General features: G+C 41.0%; 1 protein-coding gene across 2 annotated transcripts in view; it reads right to left on the reverse strand.

Annotated features, from left to right (window-relative positions):
- LOC120061984 (SPRY domain-containing protein 3-like) overlaps positions 1-13052 on the reverse strand; it is a 52384-nt gene that overhangs the window by 10392 nt on the left and 28940 nt on the right. Inside the window, exon 7 of one of the 2 annotated variants that reach the window (XM_039011774.1) lies at positions 9076-9225. The exons of the other annotated variant lie outside the window; for it this stretch is intronic. Coding sequence (XP_038867702.1) covers positions 9076-9225 — 150 coding nt within the window. The remainder of the gene's footprint in view (positions 1-9075; positions 9226-13052) is intronic. 2 annotated transcript variants of the gene reach the window in all.

Consider the following 13052-nt stretch of genomic DNA (forward strand, 5'->3'; position numbering starts at 1 on the left):
GTGTGTTGAGTAAAGGTGGTCTAGAGTTTTTTTCCCTCTGGTTGCACATGTGACATGCTGGTAAAAATTTGGTAAAACTGATTTAAGTTTGCCTACATTAAAGTACCCGGCCACTAGGAGCGCCACTTCTGGATGAGCATTTTCTTGTTTGCTTATGGCCTAGAGTTGGTTGAGTGCGGTCTTATTGCCAGCATTGGTCTGTGGTGGTAAATAGACGGCTCCGAATAATATAAACGAGAACTCTCTTGGTAGATAGAGTACCTTATGATAAGCTGGAGACCACACTATCTCAGGCGAGCAATACCTCGAGACTTCTTTAATATTAGACATTGCGTCCCAGCTGTTATTGACAAATAGACACACACTCCCACCCCTCGTCTTACCAGACATAGCTTCTTCTCTGTTCTGCCGATGCATGGAAAATCCCGCCAGCTCTATATTATCCGTGTCTTCGTCAGCCATGACTCGGTGAAACATAAGATATTACAGTTCTTAATGTCCCGTTGGTAGGATAATCACAATCGTATGTCATACATTTTATTTTCCAATCATTGCATGTTAGCCAGTAGAACGGATGGCAGTGGGAGTTTACTTGTTCGCCTACGGATTCTCAGAAGGCAGCCCGACCTGCGCCACTTTTTCCTCCGTCTTTTCTTCACGCAAATGATGGGGATTCGGGCCTGTTCCTGGGAAAGCAGTATATCCTTCTCGTCGGACTCGTTAAAGGAAAAAGCTTCTTCCAGTTTGAGGTGAGTAATCGCTGTTCTGATGTCCAAAAGTTATTTTCGGTCATAAGAGACGGTAGCAGCAACATTATGTACAAAATAAGTAAAAAAAATAACAATGCAAAAACACTAGCACAGTTGGTTAGGAGCATGTAAAACATCAGCCATCCTCTTCGGCGCCATCTTAAATCCAGCTTTTGATTTAATGAATTTATTGCCACCAGGACCCGTCGGTGTAACTGCTAAAGTGCTCGATGACTGTACACTGTACTACATGATTGTAGCGGGTTTACTAATCCGTTAGTTCTATTAGCTATGTTGACTATGATGTAAGATAATATGATGAAAACGATGTAGGCTGTGTGTAGCAGTTAGCGGTTATGATATGAAGGTTTGGCTTGGAAAGGTTTATTTGTTGATGTGTTCTGCACTGAAGCCCACAAGCAAAGAGAAAAGGTGAGAGAGAAGGAGAGCGCGTAGATAAGAGAAGGCATTACAACAAGCAAAGGGATCGTGCTGTTTGTATGTGGCTGCTATGAAAGTGAACTGTGTTTGCATGTGATCAGGGGTGTATTCTGTTATAATAAACTCAACACACCCAAGGGGCCATTTCCTGGAAACAGATTAAGCGTTAAAGACAAACAGATTTGCTTGAATGGAGGACTGGCTTGAATTGTGAGGATGACCACAAGTTCTTTCAATAATTAGACAAATCTATTGGTTTTCTGCCCAAGTTGCAAAGGAAATGTTGTGATCTATTTCATAAACACAAGAGACCAGCAAAATGGATAAAAGAGTGTGGCGGTATAGTAAGATCAGTGGCATTTAGTGGTCAAAACCTGGTACATTCACACTACTTTATGGTAAATAATGCAAGTGACTTCAATTACTAATTTCTCTGAGCTGGGGGAAAAAATGTCACCAGATTCATAGGGGATACATGACATAGTATGGCGAAGCCATACTCCAAGCCACAGCTTCATACTACTTGTCAAACATAGAGAACTGATATTATATACTGTTTGTTGGGGTGGGATTGGCATGGAGTGTGGGGCTTCCGTGGGTGGATTTTGAATTGTTGGGGGGATTCCTTATGTCTTATTCATTGGTAGGAAGAAGTTTGGTCCAAATCGGATCTTGGGTACTATATTTATTGAATATTATCTGTATCCAAAATATTAAAATTAACAATTTGGATACCATTGATTAGCTTAATTTCTCAAAAATAAAATGTAAACAAAATTTCAAGAATGCTAATCATATCTGTTACTAACTACAGAAACAATTTCAGACCAATCTAAGATGATGGGTGTTGGAATCTTCTTTCTTGTGCTTTTTGAGGTGGAAAGACCCTCATACGAGGTGTGCGTACTGTATGTCTAATGACACCTTCCTGATACTGATTAATAGTGTGTGTGTGTGATTCATTGATTCAGTTTCCTGCAAATGCTCCATTGAGCCCCCAGGTGATTTAACAGAAATCCCTACAGAGGCCAAGTGTTGTTTCTGATAAGATCTGAGGATGAGTCACACTTAATGGGGCACAGTCTTTCCCAGTCCCAGGGTGCACCCTGTCCATCAGCCCATACAAAGGATGTCCTCATGCAGGACCGATAAGAACATTTAGATTAGGTTGAAACCCTTCATTCTTTCTAGTTCTTCCCCCATCCCACTCTACTCCACCTCTATCTCTGCAATATATTTTGATACAGATAATAGCCATTAAAAGGGTCTGGATTTGCAGCCATAAAACACTTTGATGAGTCACTGCTACTCTGAAGACACTGTTTTTTAATAGGCGTTAACAGAAACCGCTATCCATTGATAAAACAGCTTTCTCAAAACACTCAGATGCTAATCTTTAACACACAGTGGGTAACCTCACCTGGGGATGACGACACCGGAGCTAACAGCCCTATCCTCTATGCTGGTATTGTTCACTGTAACACACACTAACAAAGACGTACTGTGGAGCCACTAGATAATGACTAATGCTAACTCTTATTGCGAAGATTGAGAAGAGAGCTACTTTTGTGCCAAGGGCTTTACTGGTAGAGATGGAGAGATAGAGACACAGGGGGGAGAGGACAGTTGATAAAGAAAGGGTAGGATAGTGGAGACGTATGGAGATGGACAGGTGAGGCAATGGAAGGTTGAGGGAGGGGGAGAAAGATAGAGAAATGGAGAGATGGGAGGAAGAGAAAATTGAGTGATATTATGACCAAGGGATTAAAAATATATATTTGTCATTTAGCTAGCAGACGCTCTTATCCTTGCTCAAGTGCAAATCAACAAAATGTTCACCGAGAATCAGAGGGACAGAGAGAGTGACACAGGAATGTGTATCACACCATCCCGTCATTCTCTAATAAAAAGAGGAGTCAAAGTTGTCAATGATCTGCCTTTACCACAAGTGGTCCCATAGGACTCAGTTGACAAAGAATGGCGCTTGCAACGCCAGGGTTGTGGGTTCGATTTCTACAGGGGACCAATATCAAAAATGTACAGTTTTTCAAAACTTTCTTACGCTATTATTGTTTTTTCCCCTCATCAATCTACACACAGTACTCCATAATGACAAAGCAAAAACAGGTTTTTAGAAATGTTGGCCAATTTATTAAAAATACAGTACCAGTCAAAAGTTTGGACACACCTACTCATTCTGTCACGGTTGTTGAAAAGGTCGGACCAAGACCAGTGTGTTGAGTTCCACATCTTTTATTTAAGTGAAACTTTCAAACAAAATACATAAACAAGCAACAAAACATGACTCACGTGGTGCAACCAGCACAAACACAAACAATATCCCACAACCCATGTGGGAACAATGGAGAACTTAAGTATGATCCCCAATTAGAGACAACGATAATCAGCTGCCTCTAATTGGGAACCATACCAAGTACACCAACATAGAAATAGGAAAACTAGAACACCCCCCTAGTCACTCCCTGACCTACAACACCATAGAGAACCAAGGGCTCTCTATGGTCAGGGCGTGACACATTCAAGGGGTTTTATTTTTTGTTTTTACTATTTTCTAAATTGTAGAATAATAGTGAAGACATCAAAACTATGAAATAACACATCATGTGGTAAACAAAAAATTGTTAAACAAATCAAAATATATTTTAGATTTTAGATTCTTCAAAGTAGCCACCATTTGCCTTGATGACAGCTTTGCACACTCTTGGCATTCTCTCAACCAGCTTCACCTGGAATACTTTTCCAACAGTCTTGAAGGAGTTCCCACATATGCTGAGCACTTGTTGGATGCTTTTCCTTCACTTTGCGGTCCAACTCATCCCAAACCATCTCAATTGGGTTGAGGTCGGGTGATTGTAGAGGCCAGATAATCTGATTCAGCACTCCATCACTCTCCTTCTCGATCAAATAGCCCTTACAGTCTGGAGGTGTGTTGGGTCATTGTCCTGTTGAAAATCAAATGATAGTCCCACTAAGCGCAAAGCAGATGGGATGGCGTATCGCTGCAGAATGCTGTGGTAGCCATGCTGGTTAACTTAAGTGTGCATTGAATTCTAAATAAATCACTGACAATGTCACCAGCAAAGCACCCCCACACCATCACACCTCCTTTATGTGCCTTTTGGCAAACTCCAAGTGGGATTTCATGTGCCTTTTAATGAGGAGTAGCCTGATTGGTGGAGTGATATAGAGATGGTTGTCCTTCTGGAAGTTTCTCCCATCTCCACAGAGGAACTCTAGAGCTCTGTCAGAGTGACTATCGGGTTCTTGGTCACCTCTCTTACCAAGGCCCTTCTTCCCCGATTGCTCAGTTTGGCCAAGCGGCCAACTCTAGGAAGAGTTGTGGTGGTTCCAAACATTCAATGCTGCAGAAATGTTTTAGTACCCTTCCCCAGATCTGTGTCTCGACACAATCATGTCTCGGAGCTCTACGGACAATTCCTTCGGCTTGGTTTTGCTCTGACATGCAGTGTCAACTGTGGGACCTTATATAGACAGGTGTGTGCCTTTCCAAATCATGTCCAATCAATTGAATATACCACGGCTGGACTCCAATCAAGTTGTAGAATCATCTCAAGGATGATCAATGGAAACAGAATGCATCTGAGCTCAATTTCGAGTCTCATAGCAAAGGGTCTGAATGTACTGTATTTAAATACGGTATTTCTGTTTTTAGTAAATTTGAAAAAATGTGTAAAAACCTGTTTTCACTATGTCATTATGGAGTTTTGTGTGTAGATTGATGAGGATTTTTTATTTATTTAATCAATTTTAGAATAAAGCTGTAACGTATCAAAATGTGGAAAAAGTCAAGGGGTCTGAAAACTCTCCGAATGCACTGTATGCACTACTGCAAGTTGCTCTGAAAAAGAAAGTCTGCTAAATTACTAAAATGTAAATGGTTTCTGAACGGGGATGACGTCCGTCTCTTTTGTTTTTTCCTGTGAAAGACAATGGTTCACATAAACACGGTGATGAGAGGATGGCTCATTGGACCTGATAGGAGGTGGAGAAGTCTGAAACCTCAGGAATAGCAGACTGATAGATTTAAGATGCCCCACCAGAACAGCAAACTGCTCCAGAAAACAATTCATAGGAAAACGAATCAGTGAAATCACAGAGCTCTATTCTTTTGTCCTCGTCCACATGAACATTGCTCTGGCACTTCTCAGGGTGTGGACGTGATCAAAGGTAGATGAGATGGCCAAACGTAACATCAGGACGGTTTTACCGCAACACCCAATGGATGATTTACAGTCATTGTCATTGTCTGGGTACAACACATCCTTACAACACACATGGAACAAACTTCCAAAATGACTAATTCATGACAAACAGGAGTTGGAGCACTCAAAAAACAGGCTGAGATTTACTTCTTACCCTCAGGCTTTGTTCCATATTCTGATGAAGCACAGATATCCTGATGTTTCTCCTCTGAGTAAGTAATTTGTGTTTTTTTCCTGGGTAAGCCCTATTATGGAATTCCTGACATTTGTTGTTGAGCAGCCCTACTCTCCTTCGTTTTCTGAAATGGGGAGGCCTATTTGAACTGTGTCCTATTTGAAACTCTTCATGATGTTGCAAGAATGGGAGCTCCAGATGCAGTCAAAAGTTCCACAAGGATCCAGCAGTATCTAGGGGCTCTTATTTCCAGGTTCTCTTATCTGATCAAATAACTGACATATCTGAAGTAAGAGGACTTTAATTTACATTAAACAGGATGTGAAGATTCCATGTTGATTAAATCTCTGATGTCATAACAAGTTCAGGTGTCTCGGTGTTGAGCAGACAGTCATTACACAAGCCCTCTTAACGGCCTGACAGATGATATTTTCACAATATGGAGATAAACGCTGTAATAAAATTATAAAGAGAGACACACCGTTGAAAAGGGTCCGAATTAATTAATTTAGGATATCAGCTTCAGAATTTTCTATGATATTATCAACTTGATCTTTCTAACCCAGAGGACGCAAACACTTTGCTGTATACTTTGCTTTTTATGGTGCTACTCAGTGGTAACCACCTCAACAGACAAAAATGCCCAGCTACCTAGCGGCTAAATAGCCATGGTTAGAAAACTGTCACACCGTGAAAGTTGTCATTCAGTTGGAAATAGTGAAATAAACAATGCTTGCCTTGAGTAACAGAAGAAGAAAAAAGCTGAGATACATGGATAATTAGAGAGAACAGAGAAAAAGAGAAAGAAAAAAGAAAAAGAAGGGTCGATAAGTGTATGTAATCTTGTGAGGTGGAGACCTGGTCCGATTCAGCACATTTCCCACACTCCACTTCAATCAGTGTTGCTGTCATGTTAGCACGGTGGGTTAGCATGTAAATGGAACAGCCTGTGTTTTCTGTGGAAAACCAAATGAGGGGTTCAAATGACACATTATTTATTTGTTGTTCACTTTTCCCCTTTCCATCATCCATCACTCGGAATGGGGTGGAAGTAGGTACTGAAGCGGAGGAGAAATAGTTGAAAGAGGATAGGATCGTCATGGCTGGGCTAACGAGATAAGCAACATGACAGCAACATTTGACCAAAGACACTGACTGGTTAAACAACTAGCCTACCCCAGTTTCCTTTTACCTCCTTTTCACCCCAAAAGTAAGGTTTAATTGGCATCTAGCCTAATTCCATCTTTTCAGTTGGTACCCATTCCTTCGGGATTGAGGCCTGCAAATATCTTCAAATGCACATCCAGAATTTGTTCAACAGATGGGGGGGTGGCTCACACAGTGCCTTAAGAAAGTATTCATACCCCTTGACTTTCTCCACATTTTGTTTGAATAGAGATTTTGTGTCACTGGCCTACACACAATACCCCATAATGTCAAAGTGGAATTATGTTTTATAAATGTTTACACATTTATTAAAAATGAAAGGCTGAAATGTCAATAAGTATTCAACCCCTTTTTCATGGCAAGCCTAAATAAGTTTAGAAGTAAAAATGTGCCTAACAAGTCACATAATAAATTGCATGGACTCTGTGTGCAATTATAGTGTCTAACATGACTTTTTGAATGACTACCATATCTCTGTACCCCACACATACAATTATCTATAAGGTCCCTCAGTCGAGCAGTAAATTTCAAACACAGCTTCAACCACAAAGACCAGGGAGGTGTTCCAATGCCTCGCAAAGAAGGTCACCTATTGGTAGATAGACTGGTAGATAAAAAAGCAGACATTGAATATCCCTTTGAGCATGGTAAAGCTATTAATTAAGCCTTGGATGGTACACCCAGTCACTACACATATACAGGTGTCCTTCCTAACTCAGTTGCCGGAGAGGAAGGAAACCGCTAAGGGATTTCACCATGAAGCCAATGGTGACTTTAAAACAGTTAAGAGTTTAATGGCTGTTATAGGAGAAAACTGATGATGGATCAACACCATTGTAGGTACTCCACAATACTAAACTAATAGACAGAGTAAAAAAAAGGAAGCCTATACAGAATAAAGAATATTCCAAGGCATCCTGTTTGCAACAAGCACTAAAGTAATACTGCAAATAATGTTGCAAAACAATTCACTTTTTGTCCTGAAAACAAAGTGTTATGTTTGGGGCAAATCCAATACAACACATTACTCAGTACCACTCTCCATATTTTCAAGCATAGTGGTGGCTGCATCATGTTATTGTTATGCTTGTAATCGTTAATGTCACGTTCTGACCATAGTTCTTGTGTGTTTTACTTGTTTTAGTGTTGGTCAGGACGTGAGCTGGGTGGGCATTCTATGTTGTGTGTCTAGTTTGTCCATTTCTATGTATGCCTGATATGGTTCTCAATCAGAGGCAGGTGTTTGTCATTGTCTCTGATTGGGAACCATATTTAGGTGGCTTGTTTTGTGTTGGGGTTTGTGGGTGGTTGTTTCCTGTCTTTGTGTTCATTTCACCAGAGAGGACTGTTTCGGTTTGCCACGTTTGTTATTTTTGTAAGTGTTCACGGTTTCGTTTATTAAACATGTTGAGCACTGGCTACGCTGCGTGTTGGTCCGATCCCTGCTACACCATCTTCAGACGAAGAGGAGGAAGGCTGCCGTTACAGTTAAGAACTGGGGAGTTTTTCAGGATAAAAAAGAAACTGAATGGAACTAAGCACCGGCAAAATCCTAGAGGAAAACCTGGTTCAGTCTACTTTCCACCAGACACTGAGAGATGAATTTACCTTTCAGCAGGACAATAAACTCAAACACAAGACCAAATATACACTGGAGTTGCTTACCAAGAAAACATTGAATGTTCTTGAGTGGCCTAGTTACAGTTTTGACTTAAATCGACTTCAAAATCTATGGCAAGACTTGAAAATGACTGATCAAAAACCAACTTGACAGAGCTTGAAGAATGTTTGTATAAATATTGTACAATCCTGGTGTGCAAAGCTCTTAGACTTACCCAGAAAGCTGTAATCACTGCCAAAGGTGATTTTAACATGTATTGACTCAGGGGTGTGAATACTTATGTAAATTAGATATTTCTGTATTAAGAACCGTAGAATGCTATGGAAGTATAACATGTTTCACAAACTCAGATAGACTCATTATAGGCTGGATAATGAGGATGTAGGGTGATAATGATGATGATAATAGTGTTCTTGATGTTCATTATGCTGAAGATAATGACTAGTGATAATAGCAATGAATGATGACAATGATGATGATAATGTATGAGGAAGTGGCCTGAGGTGATCTAGCGGTTACTGCCGCTGCCTTCAGAGCACACATGTAGGCCAGTGCTCTGGAATGGGTTCGAATCCAGATGATGTCCGCCGTTCTAGCACACCATTTCTCTTCCTTACTTCCCTTTTGCTCTTTACTGCCAAAAAAAGACATAAATAATACTATGATAAGGATACGTACCCTGCGTGCCAGTCCCAGGGCGATGTAGCACTTCTCTCCTGCGTCGGTGATCTCCAGTTCGTAGTAGTGGCAGCGTGTGTTAAGGGGTAGACGGGATTGGGCCAAACCCACATCCACAATGCTCTTCCCTTTACCCACGTACTCCAGCAACTGAGGAGGAGGATGGCATCGCACATCACAATAAGGCAAATACTGTATCTACAAATAAATAAACTAATTGAAATTAACATTGCACAAACCCACTAGCTCAACAAAGTACATTCAGTAACATTTAACATAACTAATGATACAGGGCCAGGGATGTAGAGAATAAGCACGTTCTTCTCAGCACACAAAACCCCAGGACAAGAACAATAGACAATTTATGATATTTTAATAAAAAAAAGTTTTAATTGAACCTTACTTATTTAACTAAGTCAGTTAAGAACGAATTCTTATTTACAATGACGGCCTAGGAACAGTGGGTTAACTGCCTTGTTCAGGGACAGAACGACAGATTTTTACCTTGTCAGCTCGGGGATTCGATCTAGAAACCTTTCGATTACTGGCCCAACCTGCCGCCCCAGGTATGGGTATGTGTGTGTGTGTGTGTGTGTGATTTGTGCCAGGATGCACTGTGTGTGACCCTTTCCCTCTGCCCTTTCCTGCTGAAAGGTAAAAACACACTCTTGGCTCAGCATCAAAACCAGCAATCTATGTGTTAATTCTCATTTAATCTGAGGAAGAAATAAAAACAACCAGGATATAGAGTTGTATTAATTACCTTAAACTATGGTCAGTTATAATGAAGACAATACCTCAAAACAGTTTTCAGGGTGAATGTAACATTTGTACCTTGGCCGAATTTAGGATTTAGGTAACAATAGATCTTCTCTCTGTGGTGCTTATGAAACCACAGAATCAGACAGACATGTACAGACACACTCACACATATACCCTCGACTAACCGGTGCCCCCGCACAATGACTCTGTACCGGTACCCCTTGTATATAGCCTCGCTATTGTTATTTGATTGCTGCTCTTGAATTTTTAAAAACTTTTATTTTTTATTTCTCTATTTTTTACTTCACACTTATTTTTCTTAAAACTGCATTGTTTGTTAAGGGCTTGTAAGTAAACATTTCACTGTAAGGTCTACACTGGTTGTATTCGGCGCATGTGACAAATAACATTTGATTTAATTTTATCACATAGGAATATTTCAGCAGGAGAGGTTGATGCGGCCATGGGCTCTTGAAGGCTTTTAGGGGCCAGGTCATGAGGGTGAGAGACATGAGAATCTTTTCGACTGTCTATTCAATTTAACAGTTCCGCTTGACTCATCCTAAAGTGCTTTTTATAACCATTTATCATAGAGACAATCCAACTGGAACAGGCATAAGGCTACTAAGACCCGCCAGGTAAAACCCTCTCAAACATAAGAAAGACTCTCTGATTGCAACCAGACTTGTGGGCCAGGAGCCCTCTGGCGTGACTTGATCAGAATCTGTAGGGCTGACAGGAACACATCAGCGTAGAAAGTAGAGTACTGTAATTGACCAGGAAAGTGTTCGCAGGTTAAAGCTAATGTGACGAATGAAATGGTCGACTAGCGAACATGTGGTGGCCATTAAGAAAACAATCACTTACCAGTCCAGATGACAAAACAGAGGAGCTATGAGGTCAAAGGTGACTGAGGTACTCATCTCATTGATAGAGTACAAAACAAGCATAAACAAACATTTATCTGAGGTCACACTGAGGTCCCGGTCATATCAACACAATTCAATAAGGTAGTCTATCTGCCTCATGACCTCATATCCTGTCATAGCCTAGTTTCCTTGTCGTTCGCTAACTACATTCAGCATATATAACTGATAATTACTCCAATGTGACCTGAATCAGTCATGGGTAGACCCGACTCTCTAGACATGCTTTACGTCTGCCAGAGAACCATGGTTCCCACCTCAAACAAATACTTCACATCAAGAGAGAGGAAAAATAACAATTTGACAAAAACAGCCGTGACATTTGTGCTTGTGAGGTGTAAAAGGATTAACGTACATGGTGTGTGTGTGTGTGTGTGTGATTTGTGCCAGGATACACTGTGTGTGACCCTTTCCCTCTGCCCTGACTAGCAAAGAGAGCAGACAAGCACTGTAAATAAAACGCAGGGAAAAAATAATTATCATTATTATTACTTTACGACAATCTGTCAACGCCACCCTTTTCTCTTTCCTCTCTGTAGAGCAATTACCGGCTTACCAGATAGCTCTCTTTCGGCCTTTCACTTTTCTCTTCCTATTCCTCCCACTTTCACCTTGACCTCCTGAACTTTGAATAAAAAAGAAAAATACAATATTGATGGATGTGATATGTTATATTTTTTCAGTTTTTTATTTTTCCATCTATCATGCCTGCGTCTTTGAAGACCAAATAGGGCTCCTAGGTACAGTCTAATGACACCTTCCTGATGCTGAGTAATAGAGTGTGTGTGGTCACTGATTTACCGTAGCTTGCCCTCCCTGTGGCAGTCAGCAGGATCCGGTGGGTGTGATATCCCTAAATCTCTCTCTCTCTGATCCTCATGATGTGTGTGTGTGTGTGTAAAGGGATGTCGGTAAGGCAAGGTAAAGGGATTATTTTTTGGACCTGGTCGCTGCCCCAGCAACAGGTGCAGTGAGAAGGCCGTTTACTTATCTATCTGTGTCATTTTGTCTGCAGTGGCAGGGCTGACCTTGGTAAACTTTAATCATGACAAATAGCAAGTTTACCCATGGCTCTGCAGAGTGGAATCTGATTTCTCTCTCTCTCTCTCTCTCGGTAAAGGGATTATTTTTTGGACCTGGTCGCTGCCCCAGCAACAGGTGCAGTGAGAAGGCCGTTTACTTATCTATCTGTGTCATTTTGTCTGCAGTGGCAGGGCTGACCTTGGTAAACTTTAATCATGACAAATAGCAAGTTTACCCATGGCTCTGCAGAGTGGAATCTGATTTCTCTCTCTCTCTCTCTCTCTCTCTCTCTCTCATATATATATATATGTAGGTACATGTCATGCTGGTAACACCTGCCCTGTCTAGGTTTCTAAGGAGTTCCCAAATATATGTCTCTTAGCACGTCAGCTTGACTGATCACTCCAGTCCGTAGTGAACACCCAGTCATTACCAGAGCAAATAAGCTCATCCTGAGGGTAGGTGTAGGGTTGGAGGCACTGAAGAGATGGAGATGGCAAGCAGGACTCGACATTAACACATGTCTACTTTCCCGGGGCAAATAAAGACAATTGTCGGACAAGCAGATTATAGATTTAGTTGTCCGAATGGACAATCAAACAATTCGGCTCAGAATCTTATCAGAAATTGATCAGTTTCCTCTGGATGCGATGTGTTCCCAATATCTGCAGAGAGCATCGGAGTATAATTATTGTAGGCCTGCATTGACAGGCACAAACGGTCTTTCAATCATGCAGTCGCGAAATGCGTTTTTTTAGATCAACGCGAGCCTAGCTGCATGTGCACATTTCTGGATATTAATGTCTAATTATTGAGTTATTTGCCCAGTTATAGCCAGTGTGAGTGGGCAGTTGTCAGAGGAGAGAGAGAGAGACATTGCGCAGCAGGTAAAATAATGATATAGCCTACAACAGACTAACTAGATTGCCAATCCAAAACATAGTGTAGTTTGGCAGGTTATCTCGCTAGTTAACTGTTTACCTATTAGCATGTATTAATGCATTGTCATGTACGATGTTCTAAAATAACTTTCCACCGGCACTCGTGTATAACTGCAACTAGCCAACACTCAGTTAATAAGGGTGCGCAGTTGATGAAACCGATGCTACATACTCCGGTTGTAAAACCGTATCTCAACCACTCAAAATTGGGCTTTGAGAAAAAATTCTAACACAGTTGGAGAGCTGGGATTCTCCTCTATTCAATACTAATTGTTTTACATTTTAGTCATTTAGCAGAGTGACTCACAGGAGCAATTAGGGTTAA

This window comes from Salvelinus namaycush, chromosome 2 (genome assembly GCF_016432855.1).
Source record: "Salvelinus namaycush isolate Seneca chromosome 2, SaNama_1.0, whole genome shotgun sequence".
NCBI lineage: Eukaryota > Metazoa > Chordata > Actinopteri > Salmoniformes > Salmonidae > Salvelinus > Salvelinus namaycush.